Source organism: Podarcis bocagei, assembly GCF_964188305.1.
Source record: "Podarcis bocagei genome assembly, chromosome: 10".
NCBI lineage: Eukaryota > Metazoa > Chordata > Lepidosauria > Squamata > Lacertidae > Podarcis > Podarcis bocagei.
Window position 1 is genome coordinate 37,552,141 of NC_138135.1, and position 24,722 is coordinate 37,576,862.

The 24,722-nt window shown below is 41.6% G+C and overlaps 1 protein-coding gene and 1 long non-coding RNA gene across 6 annotated transcripts in view; both read left to right on the top strand.

The window, feature by feature from the left end:
• Positions 1-24,722, top strand: part of ANKS1B (ankyrin repeat and sterile alpha motif domain containing 1B) — a 337,482-nt gene that overhangs the window by 36,313 nt on the left and 276,447 nt on the right. For all 5 annotated transcript variants that reach the window (XM_081209629.1, XM_081209637.1, XM_081209638.1 and 2 more), the window contains 5 exons: positions 3,329-3,625; positions 13,729-13,804; positions 15,233-15,334; positions 18,647-18,763; positions 20,720-20,895. In XM_081209629.1, coding sequence (XP_081065755.1) covers positions 3,329-3,625; positions 13,729-13,804; positions 15,233-15,334; positions 18,647-18,763; positions 20,720-20,895 — 768 coding nt within the window. The remainder of the gene's footprint in view (positions 1-3,328; positions 3,626-13,728; positions 13,805-15,232; positions 15,335-18,646; positions 18,764-20,719; positions 20,896-24,722) is intronic.
• LOC308595518 lies at positions 10,961-11,799 on the top strand. Its single transcript, XR_014012078.1, has 3 exons — positions 10,961-11,008; positions 11,203-11,266; positions 11,788-11,799. It is a non-coding gene; the product is annotated as an uncharacterized lncRNA (long non-coding RNA).

The following is a 24,722-nucleotide window of genomic DNA, read 5'->3' on the forward strand; positions in this document are numbered from 1 at the left end:
CCAGATACCCAATGAGGTTTACTTCTAAGCAGACATGAAGGATGTTGCATCAGTTCTCAGAAGTTTTCCATGATTATCTTATGGGCAATACAAAAGAAACTGTGCATGAAATGAACGTCTCAAAATATGTTGGGATGCGGGTGGCACTGTGGTCTAAACCAGTGTTCCCCAACCTTGGGCCTCCAGCTGTTTTTGGACTATAATTCCCATCATCCTTGACCACTGGTCTTGCTAGCGAGGGATGATGGGAGTTGTAGTCCAAAAACAGCTGGAGGCCCAAGGTTGGGGAACACTGGTCTAAACCACTGAGCCTAGGGCTTGCTGATCAGAAGGTTGGTGGTTTGAATCCCTGTGACGGGGTGAACTCCCGTTGTTCGGTCGCATTTCCTGCCAACCTAGTAGTTCGAAAGCACATCAAAGTGCAAGTAGATAAATAGGTACCGCTCCGGCTGGAAGATAAACGGCGTTTGCATGCACTGCTCTGGTTCGCCAGAAGTGGCTTAGTCATGCTGGCCGCATGACCCGGAAAAACTGTCTGCGGACAAACGTCGGCTCCCTCGGCCAGTAAAGCGAGATGAGTGCCACAACCCCAGAGTCGTTCACGACTGGACCTAATGGTCAGGGGTCCCTTTACCTTTACCTTTACCTAGACATGAATAAACTTGTGTTGTCAAATGAGTATTTTATCACCATATGATATACTTAAAATATAAATGTGAATTGTAATAAATGTGAGTTATTACAAGTCTTTCAATCCTTTATATAAGCTACTGTGCCTAATTTTTAAACATATTTTTAAAATGATAACATTTCCTTATCTACGGTAATTGTGAAATATTTGTGTAGGTTTTTTTTGCACTTGTGTATGCAAATAAATGTGTTCTATTCTTATTTCTACATTCTATTAGGGTAATTATGTATATGAATTGTGTGATGGTACAGTACAAAATAGTTCTTATTACATAGAGAATGTTTAAATATACGAAGCCAAAATTCCACTGTGCAAGAGATGGAACTTGTATATTTAAAAGTGTTTGGAGCTACTCTTTTGGGCACAGCCCATCCAAAGTAGCCTACCATTTGGAAAAAAACAATAATACAATTTTCAAAAACTTAAATCTATCACTCAGCAATGCTCCACTTTTTTTTAATGGAGCCAGGAATAAACTAATTCAGCCAGCACGTTGAATCTGGAAGGAAAATGGGGGGAGGGATCTTCGGAGCTGTTGGAAAAGCCTCCAATTAAGAAATTTTATGCAATAGAAGGGAATTCCATAGCAGTGGATCCACTATATAGAAGGACCTCTACTTCATAACCACCTATCTTACCGATCCAGGCAATGGGTTTCCAGACCATCTGAAGTTCTTAAAGAGTTTTTAAAAGCACCTCCTTGTCTTTAAAGGCAGCCCCCTGTAGAGTGCATTATAGTAGTCCAATACAAATGTGACTCAAGCATTGATCACTATGGCAAGGTTAATCCTTTCTAGATGGTGGCACAGTTGGCATACTAGCTGAAACTGGTAAAAGGCACTCCTTGTCTCCAGTGCCACCTGGGCTTCCCCAGGCAGTGCTGAATCCAGGAGCATTCTCAGCCTGTGTACTTGGGAAGGGCTGCCCGAAACCAACACCAACTGTAAACCACCTTCCAGAGCTGGGGATCTCCCCATCCACAGCACCATATTACTTGATTCAACCTCAGTTTATTTGATTTTTTCCATGTCAGTGCTGCTTCCAGTCAGCACTTTAGAATTTCCACAGTCTTCCTGAGTTCTGAGAATGGAAAGAAAAGGTAGAGTTGTGTGTCCTCGGCATCCTGATGATACGAAGCCCAAATTTTCATTTGACTTCTCCTAGCAGTTTCATGTAATGTTAAAATGTTAAAAAATGGGGAGGGGGGGCAAATTAGTCCCCTGTGGAACCCCACTAGCCATTGCCCACGGGGCAGAGCAAAAATCCTTCAACACTACCTTCTGAGTGGGTCCTTCCAAGAAGATCTAGAGTCACGTTTCAGACCCTTAAGCAGCCTGACCCCAGACTAGAATGGACCTAAGTATTTACTAGATTCTGGTAGGTTGCCGTGTTGGTCTGACGCAGTCAAAATATATATAAAAATATATCTGAAGGTATCTGAAGAAGTGTGCATGCACACAAAAGCTAATACCAATAACAAACTTATTTGATCTCTGTGGTGCTACTGGACAATTTTGAATTTTTTTTCCTAAGTATTTACTGTTATCCAAAACCACCTGGAGTTGATAAAGCAGGTGTCAGCCTATCACATTGCTCAAAAGGACAAATTGGTTGTCCATGGCCAAAGGATCTAAATTAGTTTTTATGTAAGAGAAGGGGTGTGATCAGTTTCTTCTTCATCTACCTGACAAAGACTGGTGTCAAGGGGCTCGGTGATCCACCATAATGTCTTTTGGGGAATATATAGAAATTATTTCCTTTTGCTCATACACTGAAATCCTAGGATCTCAGCTAAAGTTTTTGTAGTTTTAGGTAAATGCCATCAAAAACAGTGTAACCCAGGTTTCCATCAATTAGTAGGTCCTTAAGTCATATATACAAATAATAAACTTTGTGTATAAAACTGAGTAGACCATTAGTTCCTATAGTTAAGCCAGTGTGGTGTAGTGAGCCAGTGTGGTGTAGTGGTTAAGAGCGGTAGATTTGTTATCTGGGGAACCGGGTTCGCATCTCCGCTCCTCCACATGCAGCTGCTGGGTGACCTTGGGCCAGTCACACTTCTTTGAAATCTCTCAGCCCCACTCACCTCACAGGGGAGGAAGGGAAAGGAGAATGTTAGCCGCTTTGAGACTCCTTCGGGTAGCGATAAAGCGGGATATCAAATCCAAACTCTTCTCTTCTTCTTCTTCTTAAGACTAAAAGTATTTTGATTGTTCAAATATGTGCAAAATCCTATCCTCATTTTAGCATTAAAACTGTGTTATTTGGCTGTGTTTCTGTACATTTTCATTTGTTGGCAGCTTTGGGAACTATTTAAAGAAAATGAGTTGGGCAAGAAAATGTTTGTGTCTGAATTAGCTTCAGTAAGCAATGAACATAATCTGCAGAGCGGCATTCAGATGAGACCACGTATTTGCCGAGGTTTATGTCCCTCCTGGAGGGATGAGGCAGGCTTCCTGAACTGTAGTAGAGGGGGGGAAACCAAGCCACCAGAACTTTCTGACTCAGACTATTGGCAAAATTGATTATGGAAATAGTATCTTGATCTATTTCAGTGTGCTCAAATCAGATACTTAGAAAGACTATGCCAAGCATCATACAGTCGTTGACAAGACTTTCCCCTTCCTCTTGTAACAGAACAATGAAAACGAAACAGCTTTACACTGTGCAGCCCAATATGGACACTCAGAAGTGGTAGCAGTTTTGCTTGAAGAACTTACAGATCCTACAATAAGAAACAGCAAGTTAGAGACTCCATTGGATTTGGCAGCCTTATATGGCCGTCTGCGAGTAGTGAAGATGATCATCAATGCATATCCAAACTTGATGAACTGTAACACAAGAAAACACACGCCGTTGCACCTTGCTGCACGTAATGGTCACAAAGCGGTTGTACAGGTGCTGCTAGAAGCTGGAATGGATGTCAGCTGCCACGTTAGTATACAATTTCTAAAATTATTATTTAAACAAAATTTTGTTTTGTTACATTTAGATAAAGAGATGACATTGTTTTTCATTATGTTTTATTGTTACAAATACAAAGTACAACCTACACTTTGCAACTGGAGTGGCTCTATACTTGACTGCCAGAAGCATATTATACCAGTGTTCAGTGTCTCCTTGGCATATTTCAAATAGGTGTTTCTGACATATATATCAGATGCTTCCTCCTTCTCTTCATATTTTCTATGGTTTCAAAGCTCATTTGAATTTGAAAACAGTTTCTGTGCATCCAGCAATAGGTAAGAGCTAATAAATGTGTTCTGAGGGGGTATTTCCCAGCTTTATGAATTCCTTCAAAGTTTTGCTCTGTTACTGATCCTCAATAACTTTTGGAGGCAACATGAAGTTAATTTTTTTTTGGGGGGGGGATTTATTTAGTGGCCATGAATAAATTGAGTTGTTTTCATTTATGGATTCGAAACAGGGGAAATTTTTGCTTCAGTTGATCATGTTCAATACCACATCTTCTAATATCTGTGTAAAATTATTTGATGACAAGTAATAAATGACAAGTATATTTTTAAAGTGTTTCAATGTGGAATTTTGTTTACTTTTCTGTCAAATTAAAATAGGGAAAATGCTTCAGTTATGTTGCTTTGCAAAAGAAGCGGAATATTGAAAATTATCTGAATAATAGGTACATAGTATGCTGCCTTATCAGGACATTGCTTCATCTAGCTCAGTATTGTCTGTTCTGCCTGGCAGTGGCACTCTAGGGTTTAAGGTTTCCCCCCAACTCACCTGGAGACCAGGGACTGAACCTGCAACATCTTGCATGCAAGGCAAATGCTCTACAAATTATCTACTATTTCCCTCCACAAGCTATGGTTTGTTCATAGAAAGAACCATATCTCTCTCTATAAAGTTCAAGAACTACAACCAAGAATGAATTCCATATTTCTACTCTGCCTGTAGAGCATATTGGGCATGCTTTACCTTATTGGGCGTGCTTGAGTGTCTCAAGCAGCAATATTAATAGTGTGGTACTAACATTTATTTAGAAGCTACAGTGTTCCAGACAGACAAAACACGTCAAGTGTGAAAGGTCACATTTGACAAATTTGTAGGAGGGCTTTTTTAAATTTTAATATAACTCTGAAAGTGGATGAGTGAAGCAATAGCTGTAATATGACATTTACTGCTGTTGATGAATTGGTTTTCTATAAACATGTTGACATAAAGAATAAAAGCATTTTTTATTAAAGACAAAGAAGTAAAAAGTAATATAATCATTTATCTACTAATAGTTATTGCACAGATGTTAATTTTTTTAAGCCAAGTTGCAATAATCACTCTTTTTATAATGCTTTATTTGTCAGATACTCGTGATTATTAGTATTGCTTTAGCCATCAGTTTTCCCAGTTTTGTTTTCCCAGTTTTATGCTTTTCTTTTATTTTCTGTTTCAGGACAAGTTTTATTGCTACCATGTTCCCACAACACTTTATGGTGAAACATTTAACTTTATTTTCCAAGCAATATTCTGTTCTTCTATTTACTTCATCACCTAGGCATTTCAGCCAGAACCACCATATATAGAGAACCCAGTCACCTGGCTTCAAGGTCATTTGCCGCTTCATTTTTGAAGCTCTCACAACCCAGGCTGAGCTCTATTTGTGGCCCTTCCGCTCTGGTAGGTCAAATATCAAACCTTCATTGTGGGCAGTAGTTAGTCCTTTGTGCAGGGTTATTTCTTTCATAGAAGAGCCAGCCGATGAAAAATTGAACCCAACTTGAGTTTCCAGGTGAGAACTCTCTCTGAATGATAGGTAAGCACAGAGTTGTACTGCTGCATACACCCCAAACAAAGCCAGGATTGAAAACCTCACCCTTGATAGTAATAACATTTTCAGTTACCAAAAGAGCTGAAGTTGTCAAGTAGCCCAAGTCTACACTATGGTTTCTAGTATTTTCTCCCAGGCTCTGTACATTACCAGAGTGGTACCATATTTTTCGCCCCATAAGACGCACCGGCCCATAAGACGCACCTAGTTTTTTGGGGGGGAAATAAAGGAAAAATTTTTTATTTCCCCCCCAGGTGCGCTGCGCTACACCAGGAGCTTGGGGCGTGCGGAGCTCAGTGCGCCCCAAGCTTCTGCGTGCAGGCAAGGTCTCCGCTAGCGTGGGAGAGCTGGGCGCCTCTCCCAGGGCTAGCGGACCCCTGCGCTAATCCAGAAGCTTGGGACGAGCTGAGGTCAGCGCGCCCCAAGCTTCTGCGTGCGCGCAAGCAGTCCGCTATCCTTGGGATAGCCGCGGGGCTCTCCCAGGGCTAGAGGATCGCTGCGCTACACCAGGAGCTTGGGGCGTGCTGAGCTCAGCGCGCCCCAAGCTTCTAGGTGCGCGCAAGCAGTCCGCTGCCGCCCTAAGCCTCGCGCACCCGGTGGGACCTCCTGCCGGGTGCGCGAGGCTTGCAGACACTCGCCCGAAGCAGGGAGAGCCCTCTGGAGGGCTCCCCGTGCTTCGGGCGACAGGCTGCCTCCCCAAGCCTCGCGCACCGGGCGGGACCTCCTGCCGGGTGCGCGAGGCTTGCAGACACTCGCCCGAAGCAGGGAGAGCCCTCCGGAGGGCTCCCCGTGCTTCGGGCGACGGGCTGCCGCCCCAAGCCTCGCGCACCGGGCGGGACCTCCTGCCGGGTGCGCGAGGCTTGCAGACACTCGCCCGAAGCAGGGAGAGCCCTCCGGAGGGCTCCCCGTGCTTCGGGCGACGGGCTGCCGCCCCAAGCCTCGCGCACCGGGCGGGACCTCCTGCTGGGTGCGCGAGGCTTGCAGACACTCGCCCGAAGCAGGGAGAGCCCTCCGGAGGGCTCCCCGTGCTTCGGGCGACAGGCTGCCGCCCCAAGCCTCGCGCACCGGGCGGGACCTCCTGCCGGGCGCGCGAGGCTTGCAGGCATTCGCCCGAAGCAGGGAGAGCCCTCCGGAGGGCTCCCCGTGCTTCGGGCGACGGGCTGCCGCCCCAAGCCTCGCGCACCGGGCGGGACCTCCTGCCGGGTGCGCGAGGCTTGCAGACACTCGCCCGAAGCAGGGAGAGCCCTCCGGAGGGCTCCCCGTGCTTCGGGCGACAGGCTGCCTCCCCAAGCCTCGCGCACCGGGCGGGACCTCCTGCCGGGTGCGCGAGGCTTGCAGACACTCGCCCGAAGCAGGGAGAGCCCTCCGGAGGGCTCCCCGTGCTTCGGGCGACAGGCTGCCGCCCCAAGCCTCGCACCGGGCGGGACCTCCTGCCGGGCGCGCGAGGCTTGCAGGCATTCGCCCGAAGCAGGGAGAGCCCTCCGGAGGGCTCCCCGTGCTTCGGGCGACGGGCTGCCGCCCCAAGCCTCGCGCACCGGGCGGGACCTCCTGCCGGGTGCGCGAGGCTTGCAGGCATTCGCCCGAAGCAGGGAGAGCCCTCCGGAGGGCTCCCCGTGCTTCGGGCGACAGGCTGCCGCCCCAAGCCTTGCGCACCCGGTGGGACCTCCTGCCGGGCGCGCGAGGATTGCAGGCATTCGCCCCATAAGACGCACCCCGATTTCCCCTTCATTTTTGGAGGGGAAAAAGTGCGTCTTATGGGGCGAAAAATACGGTAATTTATTCCATTTAAGCTACTGCTCAGTCATTCTACCAGAATATGGCATACCTTCATTATTCAATAGAAAATGTTTTCCTTGTTGCAGAATAAGCATCATGAAATACATCCCCTGTTCACAAATGAACATAGGATGTTGTTCAACATACAGTTGTTGATGTTAATTTTAATATCTTTATTTTGAATCTTATGATTTATGTGGAAATTGTTAAATTTGGTTGTGTGCTTTTTGATGTTTTGTTTATGGTTTATGATTACTTTTGTTATGTTGGTAGTTATGTGTTTTTATATGTTGTAAGCCACCTTTCGCATGGTTTTAACTTTGGGAAGGCAGCATACAAATAAAATGATTGATTGATTGATAGATTGAAAGTCCAAATGAATCTACTTTTAGTGACATGGCCATCCTAATAATGCCAAGAATTGTGACTTCAAAAATTCATTTATTACCTGATTGAGCTGCACAGACTGAGGCAATTCTGAACTTCCCTAAGAGTACACTAAGCTCCATTTATACATACTTCATTTCACCCAAGGGTGGGCCTGTTTGCTCTCATCTGACCAATGCATGGGGTGGATTGATAATGTTTATTTCATAATCCAAAACTTCATTCTACACCTGAATCCCTCCCTAATATTTTTGAAATCAAAGATCAAAGTGTTTGAGCCCATGGTCACCTTTTATTTAAGATGCATTTGATTAGCATTTTTAAGCTTACACAGAAAGTAGGTACAATTTCATCCAAATCTGAAGTTTTACTGTAAGAAACTCTTTTCCTTTCACAAAAAATGACATGTTTCTACTTACTCATTTCCCTTGATCATAAATAGAAGTAAGTCCTGAATTTGCTTGATGTCCAGGATGCACTGTATTTTTATTTGCATAGAATGAAGCAATTCTGTCAATCGTAAAGGAAATACCATAATGGAAACAGGCTTGTGTATGTAGTATGTATGTAGTATGTATTTATTATTAATTTTCCATACCGCCTTTCATCCGAGGATAACAGGGCAGTTTACAATACAAAAACTCAAAAATACATAACATAGTAAATTATAACACACACACACACACACACACACACAGTTTAAAAAACCATAGATCATTTAATTAGCCAAACTGGGACAAGAGGAATGTTTCTACCTGGCATCTAGAGATATGTAATGAAGACACCAGGTGAGCTAACCTGGGAAGAGCATTCCACAAGTGGGGAGCCACCACTGTTCTCATGTTGCCTCCCTCTGGACCTCTCACGGAGGAGGCACGTGACTAAGGGCCTCGGATGATGATTGCAGTATCTGGGTTAGTTCATATGGGGAGATGTGGTCCTTGAGGTATTGCAGTTTGGAGCTGTTTAAGGCTTTATAGATCAAAACCAGCACTTTGAATTGGGCCCGGAAACTAATTGACAACCAGTGCAGTCAAGCTAGGATGGACATTATATGCTCAAACCATCTTGCCCCAGTGAGCAACCTGGCTGCTTAATTCTGCACCAGCTGTAGTTTCCAAACTGTTTTCAGAGGCATCCCCTCATATAACACATATCAGTAATCTAATCCAGAGGTCACCAGAGCACAGATGATAGACGTTAAGCAATCTCTGTCCAGATAAGGGTGCAGTTGAACCACCAGCCAAAGCTCCATGCTACTAAGTCCACCTGAGCCTCAAGAGACAGCAGTGGACCTAGAAGTACCCCCCAAACTGTTTATCCACACCTTCAGAGGGAGTGTAACCCCCTCAGGAACAGCCAACCTCCCATCCATCTGGCCTAGGGAACCACTTACTAACAGTGCCTCAGTGTTATGTGGATTGAGCTTCCGTTTAATGGTTCTCATTCAGTCCATTACTGAGGTAAGACCATAGCCTTAGCAAAGATACTAGATGTTTGAATTACAATCTTATCTGTCCGTCTATCTGATCAACATATGTCCAAGAACCTTACAATAAATCTAATAATAAACCACAGAATTCACTTTATGTATACAATTAAATATACAGGATCATGAACAATATGAAATAGCCTAAAAATAATAATAATCAGAAACCACGTTTTAGCAGCTGATAAAAAATATTTTATTCAGGCCAGACTCCCAAATGCCTGCTGAAGTAAATCAAACTCGTCTAATGAATTTTCTGGGAAGAAATTTCTATTACTGAGTGCCACCACTCCACCACTAAAAAGCTCTTGCTCTATGTCCCAGTCAGAGTATGGACACATTGAACAAGAGGCCTCTGAGAACTGTAGTCCAAGTTGCTGTCGTACATGACTGAATTTGTAGCAAATGTGGATACTGCTATTTCGTGACAGATTGTTGCCTGTCTAGCAAAAGAATGGGGGAAATGGAAGACACCATTTTCTGGTTAACACAAGCCTGGAGGAGTGGAACAGAATGACAGAGGCAGATTTAGGGGAGTGCCCCTGGTTTACTCACACTGGGCACCGAGCCAAGAGGGTGCCACAGGGGGTGCTGCAACAATGACAAACAATGGAAGGGGAGAGGCAGGGGTGCGCCAAATTTTGGTGTTGCACAGGCTGCCACTGAAGTTTTAAAGCCCAAAGTCCACCGCTGCGAGGGGGCCACTAGGGGCGCATCAGAAGATGGCTGACAGTAACCTCTCTCCGACCCACACGAGGTAATTTGGAGGCTGTGATGGGAGTAAATAGCCTCCCTACCCCCCCAGGACTGGGGGGGGGCTGCCCTTGCCTGCTGTGCCCTATACCACCCCCGAATTTGTGGGGATGGGGGCACTAGGCAGAATGCCCTTCTGTGGATATCGGCGCTCCTGGACGCTGCCTCCGATCCGCGCCTCTAGCTGCAAGAACTTCAAAAGAAACGATTAGAACGAAGCGAATGCACATATTTCAAGAAAGGAGGAGGAGTAAAGACTGCTAACAGAAGAGATCTCTGATAAACACGACGAGTCGGAAGAACAAGAATTAACCAGATGAAGATACACCAAAACTCGGTATGGCAAAAGGACTGGATGGGGGAGGGGGAAAAAAACTTTCCTTTCTTTCCTCTATGTGATTAAACAAGAATCCCCCCCCCCACAAGTCAGAAATGTCGTTTGAAGGACTTAAGCTGTGGATTTATGTCTGTGTGGAGATAAACTTTCTAACCAAAGCATGCTTTTAAGAAGAGCGTGGAATGTATAAGGGCTTTGGAATGACGCAGTTAAAAATACCATCGCCATATTGGGAAGTTCTGTCGGAGGACTTAAGTCTGGGAGGAGAAATAGAGAAATAGAGCTTTTTTTATATTGTGGGTGAAACTCCTCAGAGGGACTTAAGAACGACAGTTCTGTGATTAATGATGGAAAGAGCGATGTTATCTATGAATGCGATGATATATGGAAACCATCTCGATTTGAGGTTTGGATGAACGGAAAAATTCACACAGGATTATTATTGGTGTTTATCGGTTTAAGGACATTATCAGAAGAGATCATAAAGAAAAAAGAGAAAATATACGAACAAGATGAGATGTGGAAACAGCAAGATAAGACTGGATAGAATTATGAACTTTGTTTGGACTGATTTGGACATTAACGCAGTAGCAAGAAGATGATCAGAATCCCCCTTCGGATCTTGAAATATGGGTCCCCTCAACAAAATTTAAAATTCGGCTTTGTAATTCGAATTTATGTGATGTGATTTGATTTGATTTGATTGGTCAGTTAATAAAAATTATTTAAAAAAAACAACAACAAAGTCCGCCGCTGCAGAACAAGGAGATCCATGGAATGGAGCAGAAGGTGAGTCTCTTATCACACAACAAATAGATTTAAAATGAGATATATGACCATGATTCCCTGTGGGATGGCTCCATGGGTTATGGCTGGGGTGATGGTTTTGGGGATATATAGCTCAGCAGAGCATTTGAAAGCTGCTCTGATATGTTTTGTTGGCTGCTGTTTTTCTAAGTTGTGTGTGTGTGTTTGTTTGACAGAACAAAGCCGTCAGAGTCATGAAGTGTGCTGGATCAGCAACCCAAAAGCATGAAGAATTTATAGGTGATTGGCTCTGTACCACATACAGTTCAGGCATACTATGTTTAAAGTGGGCAATATGGGGACCCCCCTTCCCCGTATATACAATTATAGAGCTACATTAAGAGCTTTGCACCAGACTCATGATCAGATGTGTGGGGGTTTTTAATTTTTTAAGCAGAACATGACCTGTGAATGGAATGGAACAAGCAACCCAGGCATGTCCCAACCCTAACAGCACAGGAGTATCCCAGCCCTAATAGGAAGATATTACAGACACCATTTCCGGAAGAAATAATACATCCACATACATGTGTTGAATGTATTTTGTGGTCACTGACTCTTAAATGGGTGTATGATTTCCACACTTCCCATTTATTGTGTTCTAAATGCTGTACTTTTCAAGATTGTAAGTGGACAGTGTCAGATTCATATGGAACTAAGGGGGACACATATGAAGATTTCTTTTAAGTCTGTTCATATATCAGCATTGATTTGGGGAAAACAGTGAAATAATGTTGTTTATTTGTTTTGGTGAATTGCAGAACATATGAAAGAAGTGATAGAAGTCATCAAGTGACAGATTGAAATGGACTTTCCTCCCACAATGCACAACTATGATACTTTAGAGAGCATTTACAATGAGAAGATGTCTACTACCAAGTTCTGCATTAGCTTTAGTTCATGAACTAAACAACTGCCTGGATTTAATTCCTAATTCCTAAATGGAATTACTTCAGCCATGGAAACCATGGTACTACAGTACCAGAGAATCATTTCTGACAGGAGTCTTGGTTTTGTTTGCAGTTGTATTTGTTATCGTTTTGCTTCCCTTAGCTGACATTTCTGATGTTAAAAAGCATGGGTACCATCCAATGTTAATCATACTGAAAGTCGACCCACAGAAAGCAAAGGACCTAGGTCCATTGTTTAATGTCTACTCTTAAGTATGACTTAATTGCCTATTACCCCATTCTTCTCACTTTTTATTTCAATTTTTGTAAAAGTATTGTTATTGTTTAAATTATAGCTAAGTGTGTTTGTATTAATATTTATTTAATTAAATGTATATAATTACATTTTGCTACATTATTCTATTTTATTTATTATATGGAAATATTACAATATTTTCTGTTACACTATTCATATTTTAGAAAGCATTAATCAAAGGTGCATTTTTCTATCAAGTAAATTAAAAGCAACAATAATGTTCTGTTTTGGTTTCTCTTTGTGGAATGCTTTCACAAAATGTGCATCTTAAAATCACAAGTTACCATCGACATCATGGGTTGGTTTGTTTTAATTCACACTACTTCCCTTTTTAAATCTCTCCTCCCCTAGTTACCAACTTCCCCCCTTCAAATAATGCCAACAAGCATTTACTACCAAACATTTATCGTATGTGGTAATAGCAAGCTAATTCTGTAAATACCCATTTTGTCAAACAACCCACAAATAAGGAAAGTATCAGCAAAATCCTAAGTTTTTCAGAATTGCTTTCACAAGTGGACACTGGAGGAGACCTAGCATATATATTGGGATAAGGGATACTACTTAACACATTTGCAGAACAGTTAAAAACATGAGAATTCATCTGACTAGTACAACATCATGTTCCTTGGTGGGAGCTACTAGTACATAAGTGGGCATAACAGCACTATTTACATCTGGTTTGTGGAAGCAAATCAAAGAAGCCACAAATACATAAATATCCTAATAAAGAAAGTACCAAAAATGGTTGCTTGGCTAGGTGGTCCATCTACTAGTTAATGAGGTGCTTGCATGCACACTAATCTTCATTTTGAATTTGACTGACTCCAAATGCAGAACAATTAACTTGAAGTGAAACAGTCTTTAAGTTACAGGTTTTAAAAGTATAAGCATGCAAAAAGTGATTAATTTATTTTAACCTGCCAAGATCGACCTTGTCCTCGAACCGCTTGGGATGGTTTTTTAAAAAAAATCATGTATACTTTTTGTATTTAGGATTTTCAACTGGGAATGGTGTACAAATGTGTGGTCATGAAAAACAGTCTTGTTTTATAAATTATGAGTTTCACGGCAATAATTAAGAGTTTCATGGGGGTGTGTGTGTTAACAATAAACAGCTTCTTGCATGTGCCTAAAAAGCATCTCCCTTGGATGCTTAAACTACTAACATGACCATGTAGAACCTTGTTTACTATACTAAGCCAGAGGACCTTTATGGAGAAATGGTGATCAAATTCAGATATCAGTTATCATTACCATCTGGCCCAATTGGTATTTTGAACCATGTAATTATGAATGTTAGCATCGTGTTTGTGTTCTGAAGACTGAGTCTCACTGAATTTATTGGAATGTACTGTTTGGTTAAGAAAAATGCATGATTTTGTTATATTCACACACAATCAGTGTCCCACTCTATAGTGATAATAAGTTAACAAGTTATGAGATAATTTCTAGGAAGTTAAACTATTTAATTATTGTATTTAATTTCTTTCCAGACAGAAAAAGGGAGTGCACTGCATGAAGCAGCTTTGTTTGGAAAAGTGGATGTGGTACGCATTCTGCTAGAAACAGGTAAATCATAATTATTCTCCAAATGAGTTGTAAATAATCTCAAACTTTCCTAATTTCAAACCATGTTATTTAGTCTTATCTGGTTGCTATTTCTTGCTGAATACCAGTAGGGTTCTTGTGGAACAAACTGTGTTTCCAATTGCCATGTGGCCAGACAGACAATGAGTGGTGCTTGTAGTTGAACTAAGACATGTTCAGTGTCCTTGGAGTATGTCTACTGATGTTAAGGCAATGACCGCTCCCCGCTTAAAATGGGGGGCGCCCTTTGCGTGGACGCGTGCAGCCCCTAGATCTGGAGCGGCTCCAACAGCATAGGCTTGGCTTTGCCTTCCCTCAGGTGGGATACCTGGAGGTCTCCGCCTACCTCAGTCAGTTGTCCAATCCCACCTGGGGGAAGCATTGCCAAGGAGACCAGGCCGGCCAGGTAGGGGAGGGATTACCTGCCCACACAATATAGGGATGATCTTACCTAGGAATCCTCACTTGGCTCGAGAGCTTCTCCCACCCTACCCACCCTCAGTTAATGTCTTATTTTGCAGGTTAACTTTTCTTCACAGGTTTTGCAGGTTAACTTTTCTTCACAGGTATGCGGGCGCTGCTACGTTAAGGTCGCTGTTAAAGGGCCGGAAAGGAATTTCCCTGCATTGGCAGGTTTCGCCTTTCCCGTAGCAAAACATTACAACTTTGGCGGTATCAGGCCTTGGGCGGAATCCTTTTGTCCATCTTCCTCTTGCGGCGGCGATACCAGGGTTCCCCGTTAAAGGGGTTTTCTGAAGGGAGGCTTTGGCCGTACACCGAAAGGTCGTCATTGCTCTCTCCTGCGGCGGCGGCGTTATGGGGGCGGCCATCTCTGCTTGAACATATGTTCTCCAGAGCCGGCCCATCCCCCCCCCCACACACTGGATAACCCTGATGCTCCCTAGGTCCCCGGCTGGGGACCGGGGAGGGAGAACGCCCAATGCCTGAGCCAAGGTCTACCCACATTTGAAATTTAATAAAGTTGTGGCCAATTTAATCCCATAGCACGTTGTCTTGAGTCGTTATTCCACATGACGGGGGGACCGTGCAGGATCTGGGGACTCTGCCTGTCCACGCAAATGAATAGCTACCTCTCCTCTCAAAGTAACCCATAATTGAAGCTGTACTGCCAGGCATTCTATAGCAAAGGCTATTTTGTTTTGTGGTGAAAAAATGAAAAAAGAACAGTTTTCAAATTTTTGTAGCCATTTGACTTTTATGTAGTCCATAAACATATATATGAGATTTAGGATACTAATTAGTACATTTTTAACAGCTTGTATTGATATTCAACATGCCATCAATTAGCCTTACAGTAAATTACTGGTCTTGATGTTTGGCATTTATACTGAAAAATATTTTATCTAATAAGTTTAATCTTTAATTGAAAAAACACAATTTCTATTTTAGGAATTGATGCCAACATAAAAGACAGTGTAGGTAGAACTGTTTTAGATATTCTCAAAGAACACCCATCTCAACAATCACTCCAAATTGCTGCATTACTTCAAGGTAAGTTCTGTATATATAAGGTATGATTAAATATATGCATTATGTAGGAATGTATAAATATAAAATTTGTGTGTACAAAATATATGAGAATTTTTGCAAAGTCCTTTGGTTATATGTATTATAGTATATTCTAATATTGCATGTCTAATCATGCCTTTACCAAAATGTTCACTTACTGTAATATAAAAATAGGATATCTTTATAGGCTTGGATTCCAAAATTTGTACTTCCTATTTTAAGAGGCAATTCAAAGGCACTCAATTTTTATCATTTTCAGATGCAATGCAGCACTCTTTGCACTCTTGTTTTCAGTGGGAGTGCTGATTGCTCATAGATGATACCAGTTGTGTGTTGAGATCCCGAAACCACCCCCTCGTTGATGAATGAGACACAAGGACACAGATATTTGTTGTTGTTTAGTCGTTTAGTCGTGTCCGACTCTTCGTGACCCCATGGACCAGAGCACACCAGGCACACCTGTCTCCCACTGCTTCCTGCAGTTTGGTCAGAGACACAGATATTAGGTTAATGTTACTGGGCAAATTTTGGCCACAACTTTATTGGTTACAGAATGTGAGCGGTATTGGCTTAGGCATTGGAATTGACCTGGCTATATCCGACTCCTGCCTGTCACACAGGTAGTCCGGTAATGGTCAACCACTGATAGGAGGAGCCCCGTTGATGCAAACCAACTCAAGCTCCCCCAGGTTTCCCTACGGGGTCATGGCATGCCCCTAGCCCAGCCCTGGACTTCGGACAAGATCCACACCCCCGGATTCCTTTAACGGAATACGCTTAAGCTTGGAGGGGCAGGTGATGGCCACACCTCCCCACCCCCATCATAAGATCAACCAATGCCTAACTGCCAAACCTTACAAAGTTGTGACAATTGCTATGAGGTAGGCGAAAACCCAATGGCCCATGCCAATCTGCCAAGTGGAAAAATTCCTACCAGGCCCCTCAGCGGTGACCAACCGCGGTCCATAGCAAGGCCAAAGTAGAAACCTGCAAATTAGGGAGGGCGGGAGATTGAGGAAGCTCTCCGGCTCTTGCCTCTGTTTAAATGGGGCCTGGCCACGCCTCCCCAGCCAGCGGTCTGTGGGAGTGCTGATTGCCTGTAGATGATACCAGTTGATAAGCTGGTGTTGCACCGTATAATCAACTTTACATTTAAGAGATAATTTAACTGGATATATGTGTTACTGGGTATAAGGAAATGTTTCTGTGTGACCATGCTCTTAAAAAGCAATATATATAAAATAAATGATGTCGATGATATTGTTGAAATGTGGCATCCTTTTATAAAATACTTCGCTGGTAACCCTGAAGAATGGATTTTGTTTTGTATCTTTTTCCTTTTAAAAAAATTGTTATATACTGAAAATTAATGAATATAGATTTAATGAAGTATCTTACTGATATAATATTGGATGAAATAACGTCACCACTTAATCTGCAGTTTTAACAAAGTGAATCCAAATGCAGATGAGGATGGAACTTTCAAAATATGGAAGGACTTGGATGAGTAAGATTACATTGACATTTCTGCTCAGACTAAGAATGAGGCACAGTATATTCTAAGTCTCTGGACTATGCTGCTGTAATCAGAACAGAAAATTGATGCTTTTGAATTTGCTTTGAAAGGGAGAAATAATTATTTATACAACTTTTGATTTAGACTTTCAAATATTGAGCTGTTTTGCTCCACTGTTATGCTCCAATTAATTTGCCTTTCTTCTTTTTCCTTTGTATGTCATGATAGCAACTCATTCTTACCATCATTTATTTTAAAGCCTGCCACTCTGTCGTATTCTTGCAAAATTATTGAACTCCTAAGCTGATGTATTTACATATGTTGTATAAATGATTATATCATCTGCAACTATCCGTATAAGTTCCTTCTTCTGAATTACTATTCCTTTAATTCCATTTGGCTGTCAAATTGCTAGAAGGGTTTGAGTGATATTACAAATAGGCTGGCAGAGGACTCCCGTGTCTTGTCCCTCTACTAAGTTGAAAATTCTTAGAAGCTTTACTGTTAATGATCAGTGATGTGTTTTAACTCAGAATAAATTATATAAATCCATCTACCAAAATGCTTAGCTGGATGGGGGGCAGGGATTTATTATGCTGCTAAATTATTGACAACACTTAATTTTCAGAAAATGCATTATGAAAGTTTCCTTTTTTTACTAGATTTTTTACTGGTATTTTTATAGATGCTAAAACTGGCATGGGCCACATAATATTGGGCTCATTTTCTATCTTTTTATTTACATAGAGCTGCCACATATACAAAGCATCCACCCAATGCCAAATTAGATTTGAAGAACAGCTAAGTTGATATGTGAGAGATTTTCTAAAGTTGTCTCATTAGTCCCTTGAAATTCAATAGCTCATTCCAGCTGAGCCTGCTTGTATGCCATCCATGGCTGCATTCCCTCGCATTTCCTGTCTTGAAAGAAGGCAGCTGTGTTTCACTAATCGCAATGCCTGTGTTAAGTCTGCCCTTCATTTCTTGCATATTCTCTGATTGCCTTGTTTTACAGCTGAGTTTCTCACCATTTCAATGAACGTGTAATCTGGCAGATATACCACTCCTTCCAGAGTCTAATCTTTTAAATGAAGAGAAACTAATTAATTTGTGAAGAAAGAAGTGATTAAATGTTCCTAGATAATGATGGAATCTTTATCCTACTCTATGTACCTTGCTTTACACTGCTTGTGCTTAAATGCTATAACAAAGTCATGTATGTAGCACAGATAGTCACTTAGCTTTTTCTGTGTCTTGTGTGATACAAATTGTTAGGCCTTTGCCTAAGGATAAACATGAAAAAATTTATACAATGTGACAAAAATGGGGCAAACTGGAACAGATACACCCACTCACACCACAGCTGTGTTTTCGCTGCCTAGGGCATTGCTGCCCATAACTTCCCCATAGGAAAACAAAGCCTCTTCTTACCTTTTGGGAAAGGCCCTTTTTCTCTTTGGTGTGCCACCATTATTAGAAGGTCTGAGACAGAAAACAGGAGACAGAAGGAATGCTTTTTTGTTTCCTATGTTTCTTTTAAGATTTTCTAGTAAGCGCATCATACTTCATTGGGAGTATGTTTCACTGATCTCAGTGGAATTTATACCTGAGTAAACATGCATAGGATTAGGTTGCATGTCTTAAGACATCCCATTTTAATATCCTATAATACTTCAAAACACACACATGTTGCATTAGGATAAATGAGTGAAATTCAAAAATAAGTAAATTAGATGAATTTAAGTATGGTATATTTACTTGTTTATTTTTTACTACAGAATACATAGAAACTGGAAATGCCACAGTTGCAGAGGAACCAATAGAGGAATGTCCAGTGACAAATCATCAATCCTGTGTTTTGTCTCCAGAGATTTCTCCTACACAAACAAATAAAAGTAAATACTCTCTAAGAATTATTCCATAATAAAATATGTTACAGAACTATTGAGAAGCACAGTCATTGTGAAATTTTTCAAATAGCTGACCTGTACTGGTTGTTGTCTGGCAAGAATTCAGACCCATCTTTACTCTTTAGAAAGTCAGTCACCATTAGTGTGGTTATTTCCTTTGCTTCTTGCAGCCCTTTACCGTCAAACAATCCAATAACCTTTTGCTACAAGTTATAATTTGTAGTACTCAGTTTCCCTTTCCACACCCTGCTTTACCTTAAACACCTCTTGCTGCCAATTGCCTTATTGGCGGGGGGAGGGCAGCTTGGTGAGGGTCCAGGTTTGGTTTTGGTGTAGTGCATCAATGTCTTCCTGTGCAGCATCCTTCCACAGATGAGCACCAGTGGCTGGTATCTGCTCAGTCTCTTCCCAGGTGGAAGGTTCTAGGGGTTGTACCTTGTGAGGTAGGACAGTCGTGGAGCTGGAATACCTTTGTTGTGTCTCATTGAGCGCCTGACAATCTGGCTGTGAAACCTCATCCATCTCCTCATCACTCTTTATCATAGGGATCTTGTCATCAGTCTCCTCCCCTCTGGTTGCACTGCTTATTGGAATCTGCAGATGTGGACTACAGCCGTAACTCTTGTTACGTCAGTCTCCAATTGCGTTTTTTCAGGATATGAACGCAGCAAACCCGGAAGTGTATACTTCCGGGTTTCGCTGTGCACACACGCACAGAAGCACTCTGTGCATCTCGCTCATGCGTAGAAGCACTCTATGCACCTCGCGCGAGCGCAGAAGCACTCTATTGCGCTGCACATGTGTGCAGAAGTAGCACTCTAGTTGCGGACTTTTCGAGGTGCGAACGGCACCCCGGAATGGATCGAGTCCGTAACTAGAGGTACCATACCATACAGAGGTATTATACATCAATTCATGGCTTGTTTTCCTTCCTCTGACTCATCTGAAAAGTCTGCCACCATTTCTTTCTTGTCAGCTTTCCTGTGTTCATTAAAATGAACCACATGTCTTGTGCTGACTTTCCCAGTACACAAGTCTATTACTTTGTATCCTTTGCTTCATGGAGAATAGCCAATCTTGATAGTCTCTTCTGCTCTGGAATCTAACTTGTGGTACAGAGACGTAGACAGTACTGCCAAACACACACATGTGTGTGACAGGTTAGGTACTCTTCAGTTCAAAAGTTCAAAAGGTGTATGTGTTGTTTCCTTGGTTGGCAGTTTTTTTGGAGATATATTGCAGTGGCTACTGCATCTCCACACGTGCATTTGGGAAGACCAGAGTCATTCAGCATGCACCTAGCAATTTCCAGATCTAAGCTTTCTAACACGCCTCTCTTGTTTTATGCCTTCCTTACTCAGGAGAGTTTTCATGTGGTGCTAATTTCAAAGTTTTCAGTAAACTATTTAAAAAGTTTTAAAGGAAGCACCAAACATGTGGAGCACTTTGAAAAAAACAAAACTGAGTTCACCTGAGTGATGGGAATGTATTTTTGATCTGGAGGTTATACTTGTGCTGGCTATGGAGTGAAAGTGAGGGAAGCAGAGCTCATCCACAGCTCAAAAACCCATTTCTGAAACCCAGTAAAAATCAACAAAAAGTATGGTGCTTCTGAACATGTGAAGTTTTCCAAAAGTGAAAATAACACAGCCAATCCTGTCTGAATGAGGGAAAGCGAGTCCTATGTTTAAATCAGGATAGAGAACAAATTTTCATGGTGTTTTACTAAAGTCCTGACTTCTAGAAGAATGCCCAAGGAGAGTATTTAAATAAGAATTAACATCTGAGCAGTTTACATGTTTACAGAGAGAGGCCATCAAGTTGCCAACTCTTAATCTATTTCTAAGGTTAGACCATGCTTAACACAACATATTTTATATTATATTTAGACTTGTTTTGCTTGGCTTACTACAATGACAGGTTGTTTTGCTTTCTGTAAAGGTGAAGCTGTGACTGGGGAGTTGTCAAAACTACTGGATGAAATCAAACTGTGCCAAGAAAAGGATTATTCTTTGGAAGAGCTTTGTCATACTGTATCTGACCACTATCTGGACAATGGTAGCAAAGTATCAGAAGAAGAACCAGTGATGAATGAAAGCCAATCCACATCCAATATAGTAAGTAAGACAGGATATGGCTTAGTATCTGGCTATTAATAAATTGTTTAGTTTTCACACACACATATGCACACACTTCAAATCCCACCACACTTGGCATAATCAAAAATTGTATACTAAATAAAACTATCAATGGTGACATTTTAACAGGAATAGGAATGACTGACAATAAATTCTGTATATATGTTCCTCGGAAGGTAATGCAGGACTTTTCGTAGTTGAAGGAAATTGTCTTGATTATGTGGTGAGAGGCAGGAGGTTTTACTACTAGATAGCGTAGATTATCCTAGAACTTCCCAGATTCCTCTGCCTCCTTCTCCCACAGTGCTAAGTCTCTGTTGGGGAATGAATGGATCAGCACATTTGGGCTAGCCCAGGCTTAGGCAAACGCGGCCCTCCAGATGCTTTGAGACTACAATTCCCATCATCCCTGACCACTGGTCCTGTTAGCTAGGGATGATGGGAGTTGTATCCCAAAACATCTGGAGGGCCGAGTCTGCCTATGCCTGGGCTAGCCAATCTATTAGGTGCCAAGTGCCTGTGGCCTTTCTTGAGATTCCTCAATGCTTTCCAAGCCTCTGAGCTTCAGAGACGATCCTGCCCTTTTCCATTTCAGGAGAAGAAAAGAGCTCTAGCAGTGGTGAACACATCTGTGGAAACAGGGGCTTGCTCACTGCTTTGTACAGTTTTCTGGATTGGAGCTAATATATATTAAAGGGGTGTGTGGGTGTGGATGTAGGTGAAGGCAGGTACAGTTAAGGTTAGCTAATAGGTAATATTTTATATTTCATTTTAAAAATTGTGTCCTAGTGCATGGCTCCTTAAAGACTTGGGGCAACTTAAAATAAAACCTATAAACATTACCTAAATAACAATGACACCAATTAAAACCACAATAAAACATATGAACTATGAATTAATAAAATTACTCTAGTAAATCTAAAACAGCAGCAGGTAACATAGCAACAGCATAGAAAATTGTCTGAAAAAGTAGCAAGTCATTTTAAATTCTGCTTATTGTCCAATGCCTGTTGAAAAAGGAAGATTAAAAAAAAAAATTCCTAAAAGCAGAGATCCGCATGAAAGTTCCACAGTACAGTTGCCACCATGGGAAAAACTACAGTGGTACCTCGGGTTACAGACGCTTCAGGTTACAGACTCCACTAACCCAGAAATAGTACCTTGGGTTAAAAACTTTGCTTCAGGATGAGAACAAAAACTCCAGGAATCAACATTGATATTCTGAAGATATCCCAGAAAACAAACTAGATAACACTATTCCCCTCTACTGCAATACAGTGTTACCTCGGGTTAAGAACTTAATTTGTTCTGGAGGTCCGTTCTTAACCTGAAACTGTTCTTAACCTGAGGTATCACTTTAGCTAATGGGGCCTCCTGCTGCCACCGTGCCACCGCCACACGATTTCTCATCATGAAGCAAAGTTCTTAACCCGAGGCACTATTTCTGGGTTAGTGGAGTCTGTAACCTGAAGCGTCTGTAACCCGAGGTACCACTGTATCAGCACCATTTACTGTGGATTTTTTACTTCTTCTTGAGTTATAAGGTTAGTTTTCTTTTAAGAACATGTTTTAATTGGTTTCAGTTACCTTTCTGGCTGACCTTATTCTAGTAAAAATATCTGTATCTACCCTTTGCTCCAGATTCTATGCTTTCTTCTTCCCTTCTGCTAAAATCTAGCAGGGTGGCTCTGGTACTGGCATCAGCATCATTGTAGCCATCAAGAATGCAAAGATTCTTGCTGCATGAGCCAACTGCAGCATTCTAATGAAGCTAGACATCTCTTTTCCATTACTGTAGTGTTCTATGCTCCCCAAGGAAGCTGCAGTGCAGTATGTCCTGTATTGTCCACTATGACAAACACATTTTTTTTTATTTCTCCTGGCACATTCTACAACATTTTACAATTTTTATTTATTATTATTATTATTTATTGTTTGTACATACTTTATGGGCTAATAGCCGTAAATAAATAAATAAATAAATAAATAAAATATTATTATTTAGATCTTTACCCCACCTTTCAGCCCACAAGGGAACATCTAAATTAAAACATGGAAATACAATAAATATAACAACAATGCAAACAATGCAACAAAAACAAGACTAAAAAGCATACAATCACTTCTAATGACAGCAATGTGAGAACATAAAACAGGTCCATTTCAAATGAGACAAAAACACAATAGGAGGTTAAAAATGCAAGGCATATTAAAAGCTTGACAAAATAAGAAATTATTTGTTACTCTCTTAAAACACAAAACAAAGGAAACAACTGAACCCAGCCGTGTGGGTGAGGTATAAATAAATAAAATATTATAAAATATTATAAAATATTTTATTATTATTATGAGGTAGTTACATAATTAGTGCCTTGTAATTGAAAAGGGCACTCTCTTGTGCCCCAGCCATCCATACCTTAGAACAGAGCTTTCCAAATTTTTCATGTCGGTGACACACTTTTTAGGCAAACATCATTTTGCGACACAGTAATTCAGTTTTACAAGCAAGCCAGAGGTTAAACCCCTTTCAAGCCCCAGGAGTTTAGAAAGCTCTGCCTTAGAAAGTGATTCAGAGGAAGGCCTCAAATGAAGAGCAGAGACAGAAATTTATGGTTCAGTTTGAACATAACACTAAGCCACACTATGCTTTAGGAAGAACATACAAACATGTAGGCTTCTGGAGAGGACATTGTGGTCACATTGCTCCTCTTCATGCTGATGTGAGCTGAGCCATGGGCTCATGGGTTGTCTGCTGCAAATCACGAACAAATTACACCTCATGGTTTGTCTAGAGTGAGACAAATCGCAGGACTAGAGGAGCTAAGTAGCTGAAATCTCCTCTCTGAGCCTGAGCATTCGTGCTAAGTCATGGTTTGACTTAGTGTTACTTGCAAACTGGATCTTTGTAGTTGGAAACAGTCCTTTAGGCAACTTGGTCCCAAGTTGATTAGGTGCTCACCAGCACTTTGAATTTCATGTAAAAATAAACTGGAAGCCAGCACAGATGATAAACAATGCATGTTATAAAGTACAGATCTTCCAGGAAGTGTAGACAACTCTGGCTGTTGCATTTTGCACCAGCTGAAGTTTCCCAATTTTATTAAAAGGTAGTTATAAAATCTAAGTGTGACCAGGGCGTGAGCATCAGTGACCAGATCTCCACGAACAAAGAAAAAATGCAGCAGACGTTTGCCACATGCTTATTGTACTGTGGCCTTGGTAAAACACTATGCATTCAGTGTTTGAAAATGTGGATCAAATGCAATAGATCTATTTCATAGCTAAACCTCTCTGTGTTTGCATAGAATGTATCTTAATTAGGGAATTGGCCCAATGTGGTTTTTTCTTTTTCTGTTTTTCTTGTAACATAGAAGATCTAATAAATGCTATATTACTACTACTTACTACTACTACTACTACTACTAATAATAATAATAATAATTTTTTATTTATACCCCGCCCTCCCCAGCCAAGGCCGGGCTCAGAGCGGCTTACAAGCAATAATAAAAACAAGATGAGTGATTATAACTTAAAAACAAAAATAAAATACAACATTAAAATAATGGAACATTAAAATATTAAAATGGAGCCTCATTGCAGGAGAAGGAAAAGAAAAAAGAAAAAGGGGGCGGAGGGAATCAAATTGGCTCCAATCCAAAGGCCAGGCGGAACAACTCTGTCTTACAGGCCCTGCGGAAAGAGATCAGATCCTGCAGGGCCCTGGTCTCATGAGACAGAGCGTTCCACCAAGTTGGGGCCAGTGCTGAAAAGGCCCTGGCTCTGGTTGAAGCCAATCTAACTTCCTT